The sequence below is a fragment of the Macaca mulatta genome, chromosome 15 (genome assembly GCF_049350105.2).
Source record: "Macaca mulatta isolate MMU2019108-1 chromosome 15, T2T-MMU8v2.0, whole genome shotgun sequence".
NCBI lineage: Eukaryota > Metazoa > Chordata > Mammalia > Primates > Cercopithecidae > Macaca > Macaca mulatta.
This window is the reverse complement of record NC_133420.1, coordinates 57851195-57875076: the sequence shown is the minus strand read 5'-3', so window position 1 is coordinate 57875076 and position 23882 is coordinate 57851195. Positions and strand designations below refer to the sequence as shown.

Below are 23882 nucleotides of genomic sequence, written 5' to 3'. Positions count from 1 at the left end.
GAATATACAGAACATGTTTAACATATTCTTACAGTTACATATCATGTAGTATGTTACAGTTTTCAGAGCATTTTTTACATATATATATATATATATATATATACACACACATATATATATATATATATATTTTGAGATGGAGTCTCGCTCTGTCGCCCAGGCTGGAGTGCAGTGGCCGGATCTCAGCTCACTGCAAGCTCCGCCTCCCGGGTTTATGCCATTCTCCTGCCTCAGCCTCCTGAGTAGCTGGGACTACAGGCGCCCGCCACCTCGCCCGGCTAGTTTTTTTGTATTTTTTTTAGTAGAGATGGGGTTTCACCGTGTTAGCCAGGATGGTCTCGATCTCCTGACCTCGTGATCCGCCTGTCTCGGCCTCCCAAAGTGCTGGGATTACAGGCTTGAGCCACCGCACCCGGCCCTTTTTACATATACTTTTAAGCTATTCTCAGCAGTTCTGTTTGGTAGTAGGGCAAGGAAGTATTATCCTGATTGTTCTAGGTGAAGGTGAGTTCAGAAAGGCTGAATGGAGAATCAGAACATAGGTCTCATGACAAGGAGTCAATCTATTGTGTTGTGCACACACATGTAGAGGCCAATGATGTGTGGTTGTTTCACTGCTGCACTTAAGGCTTCATTTAGCTTTGTGTTTTGGGTTCTATATCTGTTTTTTAAAAACATGTTTTTTTCTGTCTTGTAAGGCTGTTAGCTGCTGCTTCTAGATGCTGTCAGTGTGCCTTGGCAATGATTGTTTGACTGTAGATGCCCTCAACTTTTAATTTGCTTCTCTGCTTCCTCTGTTAGGAAACAAACACTTGCAGAAACTGTATCTAAAGTAGGAATAACTTCTAAATGTAAAATAAGAGTATATAGGTTCTTCTGAGTGAAGTGCATGAACTTTATTTATTGCATCTGTTTTATTGTCTTGTCTGCTCAATGGCTATTTTAATTCATTTATAATTTAAATTATTTTTGCTTTTTTTTTTTTTTTTTTTTTTTGAGACAGAGTCTTGCTCTGTCGCCCAGGCTAGAGTCCAGTGGCCGGATCTCAGCTCACTGCAAGCTCCGCCTCCCGGGTTTACGCCATTCTCCTGCCTCAGCCTCCCGAGTAGCTGGGACTACAGGCACCCGCCACCTCGCCCGGCTAGTTTTTTTGTAGTTTTTAGTAGAGACGGGGTTTCACCGGGTTAGCCAGGATGGTCTCGATCTCCTGACCTTGTGATCCGCCCGTCTCGGCCTCCCAAAGTGCTGGGATTACAGGCTTGAGCCACCGCGCCCGGCCTATTTTTGCTTCTAAGAGGCTTCCCCCTCACCCTTCCTTCCTGAAACTCACTGCATTTCTTTGATGGCATTGTGGGCTTTGCTTGGGTTTGTGACAGTTATGTTTGTTAATGTTTACCTTTCAAATTTATACCTAGAGATGTAGGTGGTTGAGGCTCCAAGAAATATGACTCCCCACATAAGTGGGTTTCAGTATTTCACGGTGACCACTGTGAAACAGTGCATAGATGTCCTACTTGGTCTTAAAACTTGAAAACAGCACTTCCTTTACAGCAACTTGTATTTCTTAAACCACATATTCTTAGTACCTACCACACCCCCTCTCTTTCTAAACAGTATTTCTGATCTGTCCAAGGCTGAAGTTACTGCTGTAAGATAGCCATCAGCTGTTTCTCTGGATACTTTAGTACCTTTTATATACCCCACCTAAATCCCAACCAGGAATGGTGTGAGGAGTCTGTAGAATCATCAGCCCTAATGTCAATACAGGTGAGTTATAAAAATCCTCCAGTTATTTCTTTTGAACTTTGTCTGCAATACACTTTATGGAAATAGCCCCTGCTCTTCTGCGTCTTTTATGTAAGTCTCCTTTTTGGAGATGCTGTTTCCATTTATCCCCCTGAGTGATATAAATATCTCAGAGTTGCTCAGAGAATCATACAGGTGTAGAGTGTGGCAGACAACATGGATAACCAGTTTAATCCACCTGCTGGAGATCTTAGTCATTTGTGGTACCATTTTCTGTTTTGACGCAGATTCCTGTTCAGTACTACAATCTGACGAGTCTCCCTCAGAAGGTGCAATGACATCTTTTCTCTTGTGTAAACAGAACAATGCTACACATTTGTGTCCTGCAATATATCCTACTTTCTGGAAGCTTCATGTACTTTTTAAAACAAGAACTGAAGAAGTACCTTTTCCGTTCTTCTCTTATTTCCTCCTAGTCCTCTGACTAGGAGGTAGTAATTTTTGTCATTTAGCACTGCCTTATTTTGGATATTCTAAAACTATTTTTAGGTTTAATAAGTCGCTACTGTAGCCCCTTAGATTATAATGGAAAAATAATTTTATGTTGTTTTTAAAAACATAAACCTCATTAAGCATTATTTTATCCAAAGTATAATCTGGATGTTAGTAATGACAGGCTCCTTTATCCAGAAATACCTTTTATTTTTTTTTGAGACGGAGTCTCCCTTTGTCGCCCAGGCTAGAGTGCACTGGTGCGATCTCGGCTCACTGCAACTTCTGCTTCCCGGGTTCAAGCAGTTCTCTGCCTCAGCCTCCCAAATAGCTGGGATTACAAGTGCCCACCACCACGCCTGACTAATTCTTGTCTTTTTAGTAGAGATGGGGTTTCACCATCTTGGTCAGGCTGGTCTTGAACTCCTAATCTCGTGATCCACCCACCTCAGCCTCCCAAAGTGCTGGGATTACAGGCCTGAACCACTGCACCTGGCCTTCCAGAAATTTCTTTTTGAGACGTAGTCTTGCTCTGTGGCCCAGGCTGGAGTGCAGTGGCATGATCTCGACTCACTGCAAGCTCCGCCTCCGGGGTTCACACCATTCTCATGCCTCAGCCTCACTAGTAGCTGGGACCACAGGTGCCCGCCACCACGCCCGGCTAACTTTTTGTATTTTTTTTTTTTTTTTCGTAGAGACGGGGTTTCACCATGTTAGCCAGGATGGTCTCAATCTCCTGACCTCGTGATCCGCTCGCCTCAGCCTCCCAAAGTGCTGGGATTACAGGCGTGGGCCACCGCACCCAGCCCAGAAATATCTTCTTAAAGTCCTTTGACAGTTGCCAGTAAGAGAGTTTTGCCTTTAAAATGCAAAACTCCGTGTCCCCACAATCTCTTGCAGTTTTCTGAATGCACTGTTATTATTGAACACTTTCTTACCCACTTTGCCCCTGTTATTCCCCCTGCCTGGAGTGCCATTCCTGTTTATCAGCTTGTTTTAACTCCTATTCCTCCTTCTAGCCTTAGATGCCGTGTGATGTGTGACATAGGTCAGATTCACCACCTCTTCTTACCTTGCGTTCTCCCACAGTTCCTATGAGTTGTGTGACCATATTCTGTGTTCCTCCTTGGTCTTGAAAAAGCAACCTCTGCATAGACTAAGTAGATTGTGAGTTTCCTGAGGGCAGGGACTTTGTCTTGCTGATTTCTGTCTTGGGTAAACTGCCCATAAGGTTGGGTATCTTAGGATGGGTCCTTTTATAGGCCTTGGTTGAATTAGTGGCAATCAACACTAGGCCTTTATTATTCACTTAGAGCTGCTTACAGGGTGGTTGTAAGGATTTAAGATGTGTGAAAAAGACTAGCATTGAATTTCTTGCAGGCTTTATTAGGTGTTTGTTAAATCTCAGTAACTTGACATGAATTAGTTTAAGCCAATGTTTTCCTAACTGGTAAATAAACTTGCTATATTGAGAAGAATGGTACTTTCTATATAGGGTTAAGAAGAAAGGAAGTGAAAGGGTGGATGTTTTTCAGTAATAATAATGCCATTCAGATGTGCACAGTATTTGATAGATCTCAAAGGGCTTTTTACAAAATCTTATTTGATCCTGTCAGCAGTGTTTTGAGGTAGTTTCCCTATTGTAAAGACTTGGAGTTGTGATTTGCCAAAATTATAGTGCTAAATCATAGAAGCCATTGAATTTATGCATTCATTTATGTATGTATATGTGCATTCATGCCTTTGAAATTTAGTGCTGCCAATTCAAAAGCTTAAAAAGGCTCTAGAGTGAAAGGTCTCATTTCCACCCCTGTTCCCAGTCACTCAGTTGTCTTCACTAGAGACAGTCACTGTGATCTGTTTCTTGTTTAATCTCCTGGGGTATTTTATGTATGTGCAAGCAAGCAAATATGTACATATATATATATTTTTTTTTTTAAAAAAACTAATGGCATCACACTATACCTTATTCTGTACCTTATTTAAAATCTTTATTGTAAAATGTACACTGCTTACAGAAGTGTTTAAACATACATGTGCAATTTAAGGAATACTGATTAAAAACCACCTATGTACCTAACACCTAGGGTACAAAATAGAATACTGCTATTATTTCCAGTACATTGTGTGAACCTAGCCATGGAAGGAAAGGGTAATAGTGCCCCCTTAGAGAGGAAGGCTTACAGAAGACACTTTGAACAGCCTCTGTGGCAGGGTCTGGTTTTCAGCTCCTCGGAGAGTTTACAAAGTTCCCTTTTGGGGAAGTCAGTGGACAAAGCCATGAGTATTAGAGTCACAGGGTCATGGAGAATGTGGGCTCACTATAGTTGAGGCATCTGATAGGATTCTGATGTATGGATCACTGGTAGAAATGTGATCAGAATGGACTGCTGTGCTCTGTGTTGTTTACTTTTATAATCTTCCCATAGCTCACCTTCAGGTGTCAAGAGTATGTCAATTAACTGAGTGGGCTGAGTTGTTCTTGCAGCAGGACATGGAGTGGAGAGTAGGAATTTCATTATCGTTATTAACTTTTTTATTATACTTTAAGTTCTGGGGCACATGTGCACAATGTGCAGATTTGTTACATAGTGCATGTGCCATGATAGTTTGCTGCACCCATTGACTCGTCATTTACATTGGGTATTTCTCCTAATGCTATCTCTCCCCCAGCCCTCCACTCCTGACAGGCCCCAGTGTGTGATGAGGAACTTCATTATCTTATGGTCAAGACAAGCCAACTACACATAAGAATCTGGGCCAGGCTTACCTGAGCAGTCTGTCTTCTGACTGAAAGTTGGGTACGGTAGCACTAGGCATCTTGGTAATGATGGCCATCCACGCAGCTGTTTAAAGTATTTCATTGTGGACTGATTGCCCTCTACATCTTGTATTATAGCTGTCATCCCAGGATCTTCCTTCAGTATGGTATTTTTTCCGACAACAATCGATTTTCCAACTCTCTTACACTACCTAGATGTCCAACAATTCAATTAAATTCTGACAGTAACTACTTGGAGTTAGCGCAGACCCATGGTTAAGGACTCAGTCCCATAAGACTGCCCCCTCTTTATAACCAGCTACAAATGAGGTCCCCAGGCTACCCCCACTTCTGCCCAGATGACCATAAATTTTGGAGTTCCCATGCCCTACCTAATTTGCTAAAACAACTCACAGAACTCAGGAAAGCACTCTACTTATTATTTATTTGTAAAGGATACAAATGATCAGCCAAATGAAGAAGTACATAAAGCAAGGTCCAGAAGAGTTCTGAGTGCAGGAGCGTCTGTCCCCATGGAGTCAAGTGCACCACTGAGATGTGCTCACCAACCGGAAGCTCCCAAACCCCCCTTATTCTGAGTTTTTATACTGAAGTTTTACTATGTAATCGTGACTGGTTAACTCATTGGTCGTTGGTGACTGAACTTAACATCCAACCCCTCTCCCCTTCCCAGAGGTAGGAGAATTGGGGTGGGGCTGGGAGGCAGAAGTTCTAACCCTCTAATCACTGTGGTTGGTTTCTCTGGTGACATTAACTCCCTACCCCCTCACCCCATGAGTCATCTCAGTAGAATATAAGAACTTTCCTATCACTCAAGAAATATCAAGGGAACTCTATACCAGGAACTGGGAACAAAGACCAAGAATATTTTTTATTATACCACTAGGATCTTCCTAGAAATTCCTTTGTCTCTCCCTCCTATATAGGGTACTGTGTTTCTTTTTTTGCTTCTCACTTCTTGGTTTTACTTTCCCATTTTATTACTACTTACAGCAGCTTCTTATGAAAAGGTGTAAGATTTTAAAAACTTTTGAGACCTTGTTTGAAGTGTTTAAGTATTTTTATTCTACACCTAATATTTTATTTAGAACTTTGCAAGTGCATAATTCGAGGTGTGAGACAAATTTCCCTGAGAATTAAGAAAGTGTTGCTTTGTTGTCTTCTAGCTTCAAGTGTTGCTGTTGAAGTCTAAAGCCATTCTAATTCTTGATCCTTTGTATATGATTTTTTTCTCTCTTGAAGCATGTAGAGTCTTCTTTTGGTCTCCAGTGTAGTGATATCTCACAATGTTATGCCCTTTCCTAGATACTTATTGACTTCCATTTTGAAAACTTTTCTTTAATTAATTATTTGATGATTTCCTTTCCTCTTTTTTTAATTTTTTTATTTTTGGTACTCCTGTTACTTGGATATTGACATCCTGGACTAGTTCTCATTTTATCTTTTTTCCCGTTTTCTGTTTTAAATTTTTTTGCTGTACTTTTTGAGAAATTTCTTCAACTTTATGAGTTTTTCATTTTTGCTGTAATTTTTAATTTCCAGGAGCTCATTTTTGTTTTCAGAGTACTCATTTTTAGAGCATTTTACTTTTATTTTATGATTGCAGTCTGTTTTTGTACCTATACGTTATTAGTTGGTATTCTATCTATTGAAAGAGTGGGATTTTTTTTTCTATCAATCAGTCAGGACTCATGGATTTTTCTTTTATTCATTTGTAGTCAATGAGTTATAATTATTCTTTTGTTTAGTTTTCATGTTATGTGGTCTTTTAAAATGAGTTAGGGAGTGTTTTCTTCTAGTCTCTGGATGACTTTGTGTAAGAGTGAAATTACCTGCTTTTGGCCAGGCGTGGTGCACATGCCTGTCAATGCTTTGGGAGACCAAGGTGGGCAGATCACCTGAGATCAGGAGTTCAAGAACAGCCTGGGCAACATGGTGAAACCCTGTCTCTACTAAAAACACACACACACAAAAAGAAAAAAAATTAGCCAGACGTGGTGGCACATACCTGTAATTCCAGCTACTCTGAAGGCTGAGACACAAGAATCGCTCAAACCTGAGAAGCGGAGGTTGCAATGAGCCAAAATTGTGCCACTGCACTCCAGCCTGGGTGACAGAGTGAGACTCCGTCTTAAAAAAAGAAAAGAAAAAGAAAAAAAATTACCTACTTTGAAAGATTGGAATGGATGTGTTCATAAATTGTCTTTTAAAAAATGCCTAGATCCGATGCTGTCTTTAAGGGACTTTTTAAGAACAACTGATTTAGTTTCTTTAATGATTAGTGTACCCTTAAGGTTCTATTTCCTTTTTTGTTAGAACTTGATAGCATTTTTAAAAAGTTATTCATTTCACCTAGATTTTCAAACTTGCTGGCATAATGTTGTTTACAATAACCTTTTATTATCTTTTAAATCATAATCCCTTTTGAAGTTTTACTCTGTTTCATTCCTGATATTGCTTTTTCTCTTTTTCTCTCTCAGGAAAAAGCCTGCAGAAAAGCTTGTGTTATCAATTTGAAAATCTTTTCAAAGAACCAACTTTTGGTTTTACTAACCTCTGTTGTAACTTTTAAATTTCTGTTGTTATATATTTTCCTTCCTTTTGTTTTTATTGGTTTTTTTTTCTGTTGTTCATTTTCTAACTTTTTAAATGGATGCTTAGTTTTTTTTATCTTTTTATTTTATTTATTTATTTTTTGAGACGGGGTCTCTCTCAGTCACCAGGCTGGAGTGCAGTGACGTGATCTCAGCTCACTGCAACCTCCGCCTCCTGGGTTCAGGTGATTCTTCTGCCTCAGCCTCCTGAGTAGCTGGGATTACAGGCATGCACCACCATGCCCAGCTAATGTTTGTATTTTTAGTAGAGATGGGGTTTCACCATGTTGGCCAGGATGGTCTTGATCTCCTAACCTCATGATCCACCCACCTCGACCTCCCAAAGTGCTGGGATTACAGGTGTGAGTCACCATTCCCGGCCTTTATCTAGTCTTTTAAGATTTGAGAAAAACCTTTGAGGTGAGGGATGGCACCAGGAGGCTGTCTGGGGAAGAGTGTTTCAGGAAGAGGGAAAGTCTGAGGCAGGAGTGTCCCGGGTGTGTTAGAAAGAAAAGTGGTAGTGTTAGAAGTGGATGTGGTAGAGTTTCATGAAAAATTTTATGATAAACATGAAAAATACCTTTTCATGTGGTACTTTTCATGCTCAGATATTTATTTAGTATAACAGCTGTAATGAATAGAGAAAACACTGGTCTCAGCCCCTCACTAGTTTTTTGATCTGGGGCTTTTAGATTTCCTTCATATTCAGTTTCTCTATTGATAATTTATAATTGTCAGGGTTAGATGAGGCAAATGGGACTCTACCCACACAGTAGGTGCAGAGTAAATGTAGTTAAATGTTTTGAATTTAGCATATTTACTGAAGAGTGATTTCTATTCATTTGAGTGCACACTTCTGTGCTTTGGGCATCCTGACCTTTGCTACGCTTGCCAGTCTGCAAACAGCTGTAATCACTATAATCAGTCGTACCCGTGGCCTCTGGAGTCTAATATTTTCCTCCTTCGCTCATTGTTTCACTGAGCTAGACTTTACTTGAGATGGTAATTTAATCTTCTTTCTTTGTATTCCATTGAAAACAGTAGCGATTGTTTTCACAGTTGTTAGTCTTAGATGCAGTGATACCATCCCACTAAGGAGCACTGTCTTTTTCATACATTTGATCAAGGCATTTCCTGGTCGGGCTGCAAAACCCACTGTAAACAATGCCACTTGTTAAACAAGTGATTACTTGTTTCTTATTGGACTGGTATGGTATTTTGCTATGTTGCTGACATTCTCTTCCATTAACCACCATTTCTATTTTATTGCCATCCCAGTTTTGCCCACTTTTATCCTTTAGGTCGCGGTGGGCAAAATTTTTTTGTAAAGGGCTAGGTGGTAAATATATCAGGCTTAGCAGGCCACATGTGGTCTTCACCATACCTAACCTTTTAAAAATGTGAAAACCATTTTTAGCTTCTGGGTGTGCAAAAACAGGCATTGGTCTGGATTGACCCACTGCTGTAATTGCCAGGATTGATCCCTACTTTACACCATCCATATGTATATATAAAATATATGGTAAAATGACAGGAAATAGTGCCTTTATTCCAGGTTGAGCTGTACTTTTTCCCCACTTGTTGTTTCTTAATTCCTTTTATTTTTCATTACTTCTTCATTTTCTTCACCTTTGTGTTTTCCACCTGTGTTCTCCATGAATCAGGAAATCTGTTTTTCTTAGTGAAGACTTTGTCTTTATCCCTTTCCTTAACTACTTAATTCATATCATTTAAAAGTATTTCCCATTCCTTGGGGCATATTGAAAGGAAAGAAGCACTTCCCTTTTTTGGATCATCCCTTTTGTTACCTTTCTCTCATTTTCCTTTACTAATAGGAATTTACCAGAAAAATCTAACGGGCCTGAGTGTGGTGGCTCATGCCTGTACTCCCAGCACTTTGGGAGGCCGAGGTGGGGGAATCACTTGAGGACAGGAGTTCGAGACTAGCCTGGCCAACATGGCAAAACCCTGCCTCTACCAAAAATACAAAAATTAGCCAGGCATGATGGCATGCGCCTGTAATCTTAGCTACTTGGGAGGCTGAGGCAGGCTTGGACCTGGGAGGTGGAGGTTGCAGTGAGCTGAGATTGTGCCACTGCACTCCAGCCTGAACAACCGAGTGAGACCGTGTCTCAAAAAACAAAACTAAACTAAACTAACAAGAAAAAAGAAAATCTGTTAACTTTATCAGATTGCTCTTTGAAATTAATTTTCTCTGTTCCTTTGCCTAATTTGACCCCCTCTATTCTGCTACTCTTTTTCACGTTATTTCACTGCAGCTTACCTGTAGCCATGAGAATAATCATTCTCAAATATTGTTTTTATTATATTACTCCTTTAAAGACAAGTATATACTTAGATTCGATATTTAATATAGTAATTTGGAATTTAGAGAGTATTTGAAAAACCTTGTTTTACTTTGATATATTAAAAAACAGTATCTTCTGTGGAAATGAGCATGGGCTCTCTCAAATGTAGCAATGTGTATATAGATCAGGCTATATTTATTAGTGCTAGAAGTGTGTCATTTATTTCAAAAGTAAAACTAATGTTGTGTGTATATCATGACCCTATTGAGAGAATCTGAAATACTGTTCTTTAGTAGAAAAAAATTGATTGAATCTTTGAAAGCCCATTTCTAGGGATACTATCTTGGAAGTTTTGATGCAGACCTTGCATCATATTGTAAGGCTCAAAAACATTGTTAAATGAAAATGGTTATTGTATGATTTTTTTCCCCTTTATGCTGAGCCTTGAGGACGAGGAACTGCGAACAAAAAAAAAAAAAAAAATGAGGGGAAATGTGGCCTTTCCTTGGAAAGTTGAGCAAGGAGGTTCACAATTAATTCAACACCTCAAGTTTTGTTTAAGTAATGGGAAAAGCCGGGCGCGGTGGCTCAAGCCTGTAATCCCAGCACTTTGGGAGGCTGAGACGGGTGGATCACGAGGTCAGGAGATCGAGACCATCCTGGCTAACACGGTGAAACCCCGTCTCTAATAAAAAATACAAAAAACTAGCCGGGCGAGGTGGTGGGCACCTGTAGTCCCAGCTACTCGGGAGGCTGAGGCAGGAGAATGGCGTGAACCTGGGAGGCGGAGCTTGCAGTGAGCTGAGATCCGGCCACTGCACTCCAGCCTGGGCGACAGAGCGAGACTCCGTCTCAAAAAAAAAAAAAAAAAGGAATGGGAAAAGTCTTTGTACATTTGTTTAATATAAAAAGCATTGTCACTAACTTTGGTAATGGGCAAGCCATGATCTTTGAGCCTCTGACCTTTTAGGATTACATTTCTTTTGAGTCTTCTGTTTTATTAACTTTATTTCTGAGTGCATGCTGAGATTGTTAGTAAGAGCATGCTAAAGCTAACCTCTTTTTCTTTTTTGGTAGTGTGATAAGATTGCGGTACCAGGGCTGAGACTTAATTGTAATGTATATGAATCTAAGCAGGATAATCATCAATCTGGCTTGGTATACATGACATAGGAAGTCAGGTCAGACGATAGCTGCAATTCTAGGTGGTTAACAACTTTCTTAAAAGGTGTTCAGTAATGGATTATTTTTTCTAGAAATATTAAGGTAGGTTTCTTAGAATATGACACATGACTGTTTATCCTGTTCTAGTCAGTGCGTTTATTGATGACTTGTCAACATTATGAGTATGTCAGTCTAGAAGAGATGTTAGATGATAGAATTAGAGTCCAGAAGATTTCAGCATGCTGAGATAATCTAAAATTTGATAGAGATAAATGTGAAGTCCTAACCCTGGGTTCTAGACAATAGTGGTGACATGTTTTGCAGGCCATACCTACAGAGTTGAGTATATTTAAGAAGTTGAGTATGTGTCTAAAATTTGATGTGGTTATCAGAAAAGTTAATCCTATCCTGCCTGTGTTATGTAAGCATAGTGTCCAGAACAGTTAAGGTAATAGCTTCTCTGTACTGTAGTCCTTGTTTTGTTTTTGGCCTCATATTATGAGATACTGAATTTGGAGGGTGATCAGGATGATATAACAAATGAGGAATCATTGAATAAACTTCAGGTGAAAACTTGTATTCAATATAATGATAATCTTTGAATATTTAAATGATATTTTGGGCTTACTACATGTAGATTCAGAGGCCAGAGTTAGAGTCAATGGGTGGAAATTAATTAGGATGCATGTTTGGGGCTCAGCCCAGGTAATAACTACCCATGAGATGTACTGCCTTGGTGAGATAGTAAGCCGTCTGTCGCTACAAATACTCTGGCAGGGGCAATGTAACAATAAGGTCACAAATACTGCTGAGAGGAGCCCTGCACTGAGTGGAAGATCGGAATAGATAGCTTTCTAAAGTCCTTTTCAGCATGGCATTCTTTCAGTATTTGTTTAGATACAGAGATATTATGACTAAATGTTTGTGCACATGTTTTCACCCATGCATAGTAGCTTGTTATTCTCTGCAGTTGTCTGTGCCCCTTCCTTATCCAAAACTTTCACCTGAACTCACCTTCTGGGATTGGCTAACTTTATTTTCTTTGGTTCTTTCACCTCTTGTTTTCCAGAAATTAAAATTTTGGTACAATATATATTTTTTGACTTTAGTGAATATTCTTATGAATTTAAAAGTTTTTTCTGTTGCCTTAATTTTTAAATTATAAAATATATATTCAAAAGTATATGAAAACTAAAATGTACACATTTGATTTAATGTGCAAAATTGGAATGAGCTTTTGTGAATCTACCAAGGCAAGAAACATACTTTTTTTAAAATTTATTTATTTTTTGAGATGGAGTCTCACTCTGTTGCCAGGCTGGAGTGCAGTGGCGCAGTCTCCGCTCACTGCAACCTCTGCCTCCTGGGTTCAAGTGATTCTCCTGCCTCGGCCTCCCGAGTAGCTGGGACTACAGGTGCCTGCCACCACGCCCAGCTAATTTTGTTTTTGTATTTTTAGTAGAGATGGGGTTTCACCATGTTGGCCAGGATGGTCTCCATCTCTTGACCTCGTGATCCACCCACCTCGGCCTCCCAAAATGTTGGGATTACAGGCGTGAGCCACCGCTCCCGGCCAGAAACAGAATTTTAGCAGTACAGTCATCTGCCAATGTTTGGGAGGAACTGGTTCTGATACTCCCCTCAGATACCAAAATCTCAGAATGCTCAAAGTCCTGCAGTCGGCCCTGAGGTTCTGGAAGGCAGACTGTACTTCAGGGACCCCCATGTCCCTCTCTAATTGCATCTTTCTGTCACCCACATGGTATACTGCATTTTGCAGAAATTATTCCCTTCCTTTCTTTATAGCTTATCACATATGATAGGTCCCTTAATAATCTGTAATCTGGCTTTCGATTGCTTTTGTATTTTGTATAAATGGAATCATGCTATATGCATTCTTCTTGATTTTCTTGTGCACAGCATTATATTTTTGAGATTCATTTATGTTGATGCACATAGCTGTAGTTAATTTTTACTGCTTATTGAATTTGATTGTTTGCCTGTACCACATTCTTTTACAGTCCATTTTACTGTTGGACTTTTGGATTATTCCCGTCTTTTGTTCTCATGAATAATACTGCTGTGAACATTCTTACACATTTTCTGGTATACACGTGCAGGAGATTTTCTTATTTTTTCTTTTCTTTTCTTTTTTTTTTTTTTTTTTTTTGACAGAGTCTTGCTCTGTTGCCCAGGCTGGAGTGCAATGGCTCAATCTTGGCTCTTCGCAATCTCCGCCTCCCAGGTTTAGGTGATTTTCATGCCTCACAGCCTCCTGAGTAACTGGGATTACAGGTGGCCACCACCATGCCCCGCTAATTTTTGTATTTTTAGTAGAGATGAGGTTTTGCCGTGTTGGCCAGGCTGGTCATGAACTTCTGACCTCAAGTGATCTGCTTGCCTCATCCTCCCAAAGTGCTGGGATTACAGACGTGAACCATTGTGCCTGGCTTGTGTGTAGATTTTCAAGGGCCTTGCCTTGTAATGAAGTTATTGGGCATGTGCAAGTCTAGTTTTTCGTCAGAATGCCTGTTTTCCAAAGTTGCTTTCCCAGTAAGCTTTCCTACTGTGTCCAGAATTGGTGGGTTCTTGGTCTTGCTGACTTCAAGAATGAAGCCACAGACCCTCACGGTGTTACAGTTCTTAAAGATGGTGTGTCTGGAGTTTGTTCCTTTAGATGTTCAGATGTGTCTGGAGTTTCTTCCTTCTGGTGGGTTCATAGTCTCGCTGACTTGAGGAGTGAAGCTGCAGACCTTTGCGGTGAGTGTTACAGCTCTTAAAGGTGATGCGTCTGGAGTTGTTCGTTCCTTCTGGTGGGTTCGTGGTCTTGCTGGCTTCAGGAGTGAAGCTGCAGACCTTCGTGGTGAGTGTTACAGCTCATAAAGGCGGGGCAGACCCAAAGAGTGAGTAGCAGCAAGATTTATTGCGAAGAGCGAAAGAACAAAGCTTCCACAGTGTGGAAGGGGACCCAAGCGGGTTGCCGCTGCTGACTTGGGCAGCCTGCTTTTATTCCCTTACTGACCCCACCCACATCCTGCTGATTGGTCCATTTTACAGAGAGCTGTTTGGTCCATTTTACAGAGCGCTGATTGGTCCATTTTGACAGAGTGCTGATTGGTGCATTTACAAATCTTTAGTTAGACACAGAGTGCTGATTGGTGCGTTTGCAAACTTCTAGCTAGACACAGAGTGCTGATTGGTGTATTTAGAATCCTTTAGCTGGACAGAACCGTTCTCCAAGTCCCCTACCCAATTAACTAGACACAGAGCACTGACTGGTGCATTTACAGTCCTTTAGCTAGACACAAAAGTTCTCCAAGTCCCCACCAGATTAGCGAGATACAGAACGCTGATTGGTGTGTTTACAAACCTCAGCTAGACACAGAGTGCTGATTGGTGCTTTTACAATCCTTTAGCTAGACAGAAAAGTTCTCCAAGTCTCCACCTGACCCAGAAGCCCAGCCAGCTTCACCTCTCAATGGCACTTGCCCCTTTGCGGCACCGAGCCCGGGCACTCTGGCAGCCCAGAGAGAACTTTTCCCCCGGATTGAACCCCGCAGGTGCTGGTCGGCGCGCCAAGCGCGGGGCCTGCCGTGCAGGCTGGGGAGCCTGCGCCCACCTGGGTCTTGTGAGCGCCTGGCGCAGCCCTGGCTCCTCCCTGCGCCTCCTCCTTCACACCTCTCAGTGAGCAGAGGGAGCCGGCTCCCACCTCGGACAGCCCCAGAGAGGGGTCCCCACAGCGCAGCGGCGGGCTAAAGGGCTCCTCAAGCGCAGCCAGAGTGGACGCTGAGGCCCAGGAGGCCGAGGAGGCGCCGAGAGCAAGCGAGGGCTGCTAGCACATTGTCACCTCTTACTACCAGCAAAAGATGAGAATTCCCTTAGCTCCTCATTCTTTCCAGTACTTGGGTTTTGTCCTTGTTTTCGATTTTTGCCAATTTCATGAGTGTGGATGGTATCACATTGTGATTTTAATTTTAATTTTTCTGATTCTTAATGAGGTTGAATATCTTTCACATATGTTGTTCTTATATGTTTCCTCTTTTATTTCTATTTATTTCTTTGCTCCCCTTTCCCATTGATCACATATAATATTTAAAAAATTGATTTGTATTTATGTATTCTGGATAATACTTATTTGTTGATTATGTGGGCTATAATTATCTTTTTGTTTGTAGCTTGTCTTATTCTCCTTATGGGGCACTGTTTATTTCAAATTCCTCAGTCTTATGTTTGATCTCCTAAATCTTTATAGTTTTTGACTTTTACAGTTAGGTCTTCAATTCATCATGAATTAAGGAAATCATCAAACAGAAACGGAGAAAAATGATGGACCCCTCCCCATTTATTCATCTTCAAAAGTCTAATTCTGTTACATCTTTTCTTCCATCCTAACCTTTTTTGGGAATAATTTAAAGCAAATCCCAGCATCAAGTCACCTTACCTGTGAAGATTTCAGTTTTGCTGATGTTTTATCTGCTTGGTATATGAGTTGCTGAGACAGGTGTGTTAAAACCTATCATGGTGGATTCGGCAATTTCTTTTCTCCCCCTCCCTCCCTCCCTCCCTTTCTTCCTTCCTCTTTTCTCTCTCTTTCTTTCTCTCTCTCTCTCTCTCTTTCTCTCTTTCTTTCTCTTTCTTGAGATGGAATCTTGCACTGTTGCCCAGGCTGGAGTGCGGTGGTGCTATCTTGGATCACTGCAACCTCCTCCTCCCAAGTTTGAGCAATTCTCCTGCCTCAGCCTCCCAAGTAACTGGGATTACAGGTGCCCGCCACCACACCCAGCTAATTTTTTGTATTTTTAGTAGAGACGGGGTTTCACTGTGTTGGCTAGGCAGGTCTCAAACTCCTCACCTCATGATCTGCCCACCTCAGCCTCCCGAGGTGCTGGGATTACAGGTGTAAGCTACCATGCCTGGCTGGATTTGGCAATTTCTTATTGTGGTTATATCAGTTTTCACTTTTTAGATTTTGAGACTTAAAATGTTTAGAATTGTATTATCCTGCTGAATAAAATATTTTTATTATTATGAAGGGATTTTCTTTAATTCCTATAATCCTTTTTGACCTAAAGTCTTTTATATCTGATATTAAATATAACCATACGAGGTTTCTTCTATGCCAAGGGTGATGTATCTCTTTCACTCTCCTAGTATTTTCAACTTTTGTTATCATCATTTTAACATGTATCTTACAAGCAACATATAGCTGGCTTTTGTATTTTTACCAGCCAACTACCTTTGTTATTTAATTGGAAAATGTGGTCAACTTAAATATATTGTAAATACTGATGTATTTTAATTTTTTCTTATTTTATACTTTTGTCTTGCTTCTCCTTTTTCTTTTCCCTTTCTTGCCTTCTTTTGGATTTTTTTTCTCTAGTCGTTTTGAAGTTATGGATTTTCCTTCTTGTAATGGTACCTCAGCAATTTTAACATGCGTATTCAGCTTATCACAATCTAAATTTGCTTAATGTTACTGTTCTCCTTAAACACTTGAATTTCAGTTTCTCCAAACTTGTGTGCTATTGTTATCATCATGTATTTTAATTTCCAGCTTAAAAAAATTTAACCACACAGAGCACCGTTGTTCTTATATTACCCATGTGTTTAGACCTTTGTTCTTCATTTATATTTGCATCTCAGACTTTCCTTAAAGGATCATTTTTCTATTGTCTTTAGAATTTCCTTTACTGACAGTCAGCAGGTGACAAATTTTGTAAGTTTGTATTCCTTCCAAGTTCCTTTTATTTTATTATTTTTTATTCTCAAAAGATTTGTCTTAAATAGAATTCTATTCTACCTTAGCACATAGGAGGTACTATTTCACTTTTAGCTATAAACAATTTGGCTTCAGTATTGCTTTTGAAAAGTCAGTTTTTCCTCTTATTCTTACTCCACTGAAGGTAATCTTTCTCTTCTTTCTGGCTGCTTTTAAAATTTTCTTTTTCTCATTATAAAATTCCACTATGATATTTCAGTATGCGGATCCATTTTTAGTAATCCTGTTTGGGATTCATTGGGCTTCTTGGATATTTAGATGAGTATCTTTTTTAGTTTTAAAAAGTTTGAAGAGAAGTTGCTGAGAATATTTTCCTGCCTCATTTTCTTAACTCCTGGAATGGTAATCAGATTTTTGTTACATCTTCTGACTCTTCCATGTCTCTCTCTCTCTCTTTTTTTTTTTTTTTTTTTTGAGACGGCGTTTCACTATTGTTGCCCAGGCTGGAGTGCAGTGGCACGATCATGGCTCAGTGCAACCTCCGCCTCCTGGGTTCAAGGGATTCTCCTGCCTCAGCCTCCCAAGTAGCTGGGATTACAGGCATGCACCACCATGCCTGGCTAATTTTGTATTTTTAGTAGAGACGAGGTGTCTCCATGTTGGTCAGGCTGGTCACAAACTCCTGACATCAGGTAATTCGCCCACCTTGGCCTCCCAATGTGCTGGGATTACAGGGGTGAGCCACTGCACCCAGCCCATGGCTCTTTTTTAAATATGCACCATGTCTTTGACTCTCTGCTGTGGTCTGGTTAATTTCCTCTGACCTGTGTTCTAATTCACTTATTCTTTAGTTTCTCTAATCTACTGTTAAATCTGCCCATTGCATTTCTTGTATCTAGTAATATGTTGTTTATTTCTGGAAGTTCTGTTTGGTTCTTTCAAAAATGGACTTCTTTTCATGTTGTTTTATCTCTTTGTTGTGGGTATGTGACTGAATGTGTCTCTGTGGGCTGAGCTGCATATTTTTCTCAGAATTGTATCTGTGGAAAATCATTTAGGTCTAGGGTGAAATTGAGTTTCTCCAGAGAAGACTGCATTTGCTTCTGTCATTTGCCTACAGCAGGGGTGTCCAATCATTTGACTTCCCTGGGACACATTGGAAGAAGAATAATTGTCTTGGGCTGCACATTAAAATAAACTAACAATAGCTAATGAGTTACACACACACACACACAACACACACACACACACCTCATAATGTTTTAAGAAAGTTTATGAATTTGTGTTGGGCTGCATTCAAAGCCTTCCTGGGCTGTGGGTTGGACAAGCTTGGCCTAGAGCCTCTTTTAGTCCTTGACTCCTTAAAATTAATTCTGGGTTTGAGATTTTTCAAAACAACCAAGTAGTATTTTAAGTTGTAGTTATCTGTGTGAGGGCTGGCTTGTGGCTTTGAATTCTCAGGTGAGCTGGTTTTCTTTTCATTTTTCAAATTTATGGGTCAGTGCAACCTTTTTAATTTTTTAAATAGTCCCTTTGGAATATGACAGCTCATTTCCAGTTTACCTTCATGCTGAGGGAGATATATATATATACACACACACACACACACACACACACACATACACACACACACACACATATTTAAAGATATAACTTTTTTAGGGTCTCCAGACTCCCTACTTTAGGTGGGTCAGTGTTCTTTGTCTCCTGTTCCCAGAGGCCATCTTAGGTAGATCAGTGTTCTTTATCTTCTGTTCCCAGAGGCCTTTATTAGTCTGTTTTCACGCTGCTGATAAAGACAGTGGGCAATTTGCAAAAGAAAGGGTTTAATTGCACTTCACAGTTCCACGTGGCTGGGGAGGCCTCACAATCATGGCGGGAGACAAAGAGGACCAAGTCACATCTTACATGGATGGTGGCAGGCAAAGAGAGAGCTTGTGCAGAGGAACTCCTATTTTTTAAAGCATCAGATCTTGTGAGACTCATTCACTATCATGAGAATAGTGCAGGAAAGACCCATCCCCATAATTCAGTCACCTCCTACCTGGTTCCTCCCATGACATGTGGGAATTGTGGGAGTTACAGTTTAAGATGAGATTTGGGTGGAGACACAGCAAACCATATCATTCCCCTGCTTGCCCCTCCCAAATCTCATGTCCTCACATTTCAAAACCAATCATGCCTTCCCACCAGTCACCCAAAGTCTTATCTCATTTCAGCATTAACTCAAAAGTCCACAGTTTAGCATCTCATCTGAGACACGGCAAGTCCTTTCTGCCTATAAGCCTGTAAAAGCAAAAGCAAATTAGTTACTTCCTAGATACCAAGGGGGTACAGGCATTGGGTAAATACAGCCATTCCAAATGGGAGAATTTGGCCAAAACAAAGAGGCTATAGGCCCCATGCAGGGCAGTCAAATCTTAAAGCTCTAAAATGATCTCCTTTGACTCCATATCTTGTAACTGGGTTATGCTGATGCAAAAGGTGGGTTCCCATGGTCTTGGGCAGCTCCACCTCTGTGGCTCTGCAGGGTACAGGTGACTCTGCAGGGTACAGCCTCCGTCTTGGCTGCTTTCATGGGCTGGCCTTGAGTGTCTGTGGCTTTTCCAGATGCACAGTGCAAACTGTCAGTGGATCTGTCATTCTGGGATCTGGATGACGGTGGCCCTCTCCTCATAGCTTCACTAGGTGATGCCCCAATAGAGACTCTTTGTGGGGGCTCTGACCCCACATTTCCCTTCCACGCTGCCCTAGCAGAGGTTCTCCATAAGGCCCCACCCCTGCAGCAAATTTCTACCTGGGCATTCAGGCATTTCCATACATCCTCTGAAATCTAGGTGGAGGTTCCCAAACCCCAGTTCTTGACTTCTCTGTACCTGCAGGCTCAACACCATGTGGAAGCTGCCAAGGCTTGGGGCTTGCACCTTCTGAAGCCACAGCCCAAGCTCTACATTGGCCCCTTTCAGCCATAGCTAGAGCAGCTGAGATGCAGGGCACCAAGTCCCTAGGCTGCACAGAGCACGGGGACCCTGGGCCCTACCCAGGAAACCATTATTTCCTCCTATAATGGTAGGGGCTGCCATGAAGACCTCTGACATGCCATGGAGACATTTTCCCCATTGTTTTGGGGATTAACATTTGACTGCTTGTAACTTATGCAAATTTCTGCAGCTAGCTTGAATTTCTTCTCAAAAAAATGGGATTTTCTTTTCTATCACATAGGCTGCAAATTTTCTGAACTTTTAAGCTTTGCTTCCCTTATAAAACTGAATGCCTTTAATAGCACCCAAGTCACCTCTTGAATGCTTTGCTGCTTAGTTATTTCTTCCGCCAGATACCCTAAATCATCTCTCTCAATTTCAGAGTTTTACAGATCTCTAGGGCAGGGGCAAAATACCACCAATCTCTTTGCTGAAACATAACAAGAGTCACTTTGCTCCAGTTCCCAACAAGTTCCTCATTTCCATCTGTGATCACCTCAGCCTGGACTTTATTGTTTGTGCCACTGTCAGCATTTTCGTCAAAGCCATTCAACCAGTCTGTAGGAAGTTCCAAACTTTCCCACATTTTCCTGTCTTCTTCTGAGCCCTCCAAACTGTTCCAACTCCTGCCCATTATCCAGTTCCAAAGTCACTTCCACATTTTCAGTTATCTTTTTGGCAGCACCCCACTCTACTGTTACCAATTTATTATATTAATCTGTTTTCACGCTGCTGATAAAGATACACCTGAGACTGGGCAAAAGAAAGAGGTTTAACTGGACTTACAGTTCCACATGGCTGGGGAGGCCTCACAATCATGGCAGAAGGCAAGGAGGAGCAAGTCACATCTTACGTGGATGGCAGCAGGAAAAAAGAGTGCTTGTGCAGAGAAACTCCCATTTTTAAAACCATCAGATCTCATGACACTCATTCACTATCATGAGAACAGCACAGGAAAGACCTGCCCCCATAATTCAGTCACCCCCCACCAGGAGTTACTATTCAAGATGAAATTTGGGTAAGGACACAGCCAAACCACATCAGGCCTGCAAAGCCAAAAAATTGGTAAGTGAATTTACCCAGTTTGGCAAATGCCTTCAAAGTGAAAATCAGCTTTAGAGAGCTCAGTTGGCCCTTCTCTGTTCCTGTGTTCCTATAACTTCTGTCCTAAATATTTCTGACTTTCTTACCAACTTGTGAGTGTATTTAAGAGAATGTTTTTAAATGTTTGCCCAGTATTTTCTGTTGTTTTTATCAGGAAGGTTAGTAAAGGTTCCTAGTCCTCTGTGTTACTATAAACAGGAGAGTCTCTATATTTTTATTTTTGTTTCTCTATTCCCAACTAGATTGTATCATTCTTGAGGGGAGTGATCTTGCTTTGGACTTCTTTCGCCTTCTCCGTAGTACAACACTCAGTGTTCAGTGGACATTCAGTTACATAGGTAGACATGTAGCTAGAAAACACTTTTGAGGGTTTCTGTTTTACGTATTTCATATCTATTATATTTTTTAACCTTCCCAGTTATTTGGTAAGGTAGGTTATTTATTTATTTAAGACAGGGTCTCACTCTGTCCCCCAGGCTGGAGTACAGTGGTGCAATTATGGATCACTGCAGCGTCAACCTCCTGGGCTTAAGTGATGCTCCTGCCTCAGCCTCCCAAGTAGCGGAGACCACAGGTGCACACCACTGTGCCTGGCTAAGTTTTTTATATTTTGGTCTCAAACTCCTGGGCTCAAGTGATTCTCCTGCCTTGGCCTCCGGAAGTGTTGGGATTACAGGCATGAGCCATCATGCCTGGCCATTATTATTGCCTCCATTTTACTGATCAGTAAACTAAGACTTAGCGGAAGAATTTGGACACAAATCTGGTGATAAGTAGGGGTAGAATTTAGATTCGTGACTATTGACTCATAATTCTGTGTCCTTTCCACTATGCCATTTTGCTTTTTAGTTAATGTCATTGATGTCTCCTGATTACTTTAGCTAGATACGAAAATTCTAGACAAACCACTGGATTCATAATATCTTGATGAAATTATCTCTAAATCCTCACCTAAATTTTTTTTTAGATATTTGTTTAAGCTTTTATCAGTGACTTAAAACAATATGTTGACCTTCTGTTACAGAAAGCAGAAGAAAGAATTGGTCTTTTTTGCTGTTGCTGCATTGTGAAATATTTTTGTTGTAAAACATAGGTAATTTTTGTCTTTTCCAACAGGTGTGTATGTAATATAGATTGCAGTGGATACAGTTTTAATCCTGTGTGTGCTTCTGATGGGAGTTCCTATAACAATCCCTGTTTTGTTCGAGAAGCATCTTGTATAAAGCAAGAACAAATTGATATAAGGCATCTTGGCCATTGCACAGGTAAAATCCATTTTATTTATTCAGAGACCCATCTTTACTATTGTATACATATAATTGTACATTTGGTAGTGTTTCAAATTTGCAAAATGAGAAATCCTCGAAGCTTTATTTTATTACTTTGTGTTTCAGATTTTTTAATTACTAATTTAGTTTTTTTTCATTTATTTTCATCTTTTCAAGACATAAACCATGCTTCTTGGTTTTTATTTAGTTAGTTCTTGGTTGCTAACTGATCCTAACATGGAATTATAATTATTATTTATAGTTCTAATGTCATCTCAAATTTGGAATGATTATAGCTGTTTAAGAGTTAGATAACATATTTTAATTTCAGTAAAACTATGGTATTACCATATATTTGTTAAACCTCTTTTTATAGAGCATAATAATTTACTTTGTTTTCCCATTATCTGTATCATGTTTCCCTGTACATATTATGTGTGATTACAGATTTTGGTGTGAAGTTAGAGAATGTAAAGAAAATTTATTGCCTTTTGCTTAAGATTCTTTTTGCCCTTCTTGCTTTTTGTCGTAGCTTGGAAACCATGATACCATATAATAAGGAGTTTTTGTTTTCTACCCCTACTAGAAATATTCAGTCTCTAAAGCCAGAGGTTCCTAATTTTCTTTCCTCAGTAATATTCAGATGAGCTGGGAAGATGGATTATTTCCTTGGTCACATATGTGGGCCAGGCACACACTCATGGACTAGGATTGTACATCTTTCTTGCTTACTGGTTCCCTTCTTCCTCTCTTTTTAGACTTATTAAAGGGATATTATGTTTTTATCTGAGCTGAAGGGAAAAGATTGTAAGCCAAAATTAGGTACATTATATTGGTTACAAATTATTTGTGACACACTACACAATTGATTGCAGTACCTCTGGTCTAAACTACCAAAGAATACCCAAGAAGCTCATCAGACAATTTTTAGGTAGGAGTTGAGTGTGGGCATGATAGAGGACACCATTTGCTGACAGGGATCCCTTGTGGTTAGATGTCCCACTTAGCCTTGATCTTGAAGAAGTATGGTCCCCCCACCCCAATGGGGTGGCATTTAGAGCTTGGGTGGGAAGACTAGCTTAAGGAAGGACTATGTTCTCTGAGGAAAATATGCATGTTTGAATGATACTCTTTGGAATTTCAAGTTCAGAGCACTTGGTCAGTGTATTAGTTCATTCTCACATTGCTATAAAGAATTACCTGAGACTGGGTAATTTATAAAGAAAAGAGGTATAATTGGCTTGCAGTTCCACAGGCTGTACAGGAAGCATGGCTGAGGACCTCAGGAAACACAATCATGGTGGATGGCAAAGAGGAAGCAGGCACATCTTACATGGCAGGAAAAGGAGGAAGAGAGAGCAAAGGGAGAGGTGCCATGCACTTTTATAAACAGCCAGATCTTGTGAGAACTCACTCACTATTATGAGAACAGCAAGGGGGAAATCTGCCACCATGATCCAGTCACCTTCCACAAGGCCCCTCTTCCAACATTGGGGATTACAATTAGACATGAGATTTGGGCGGGGACACGGAACCAAACTATGTCAGTCAAGCTTGAGAGTTTAATTGAAATGCATCCTTTGGAGTGATTGGGCCTTAAGTTTTGTCTTAGTCCCCTCTGTAATCTTTCATCCACAAACTTAACTGTGTCTTTCCTTTGCCTCCCCCACTAGTATTGGGAAGCTTGTGCTTCTAAACACGTGGTTATGGCTCATTTATAGTC

The 23882-nt window shown here is 40.5% G+C and overlaps 1 protein-coding gene across 1 annotated transcript in view; it reads left to right on the top strand.

The window, feature by feature from the left end:
* TMEFF1 (transmembrane protein with EGF like and two follistatin like domains 1) overlaps nucleotides 1-23882 on the top strand; it is a 100152-nt gene that overhangs the window by 46640 nt on the left and 29630 nt on the right. The window contains exon 6 of the mRNA XM_001111631.5: nucleotides 22008-22156. Within this exon, the coding sequence (XP_001111631.4) occupies nucleotides 22008-22156 (149 nt within the window). The remainder of the gene's footprint in view (nucleotides 1-22007; nucleotides 22157-23882) is intronic.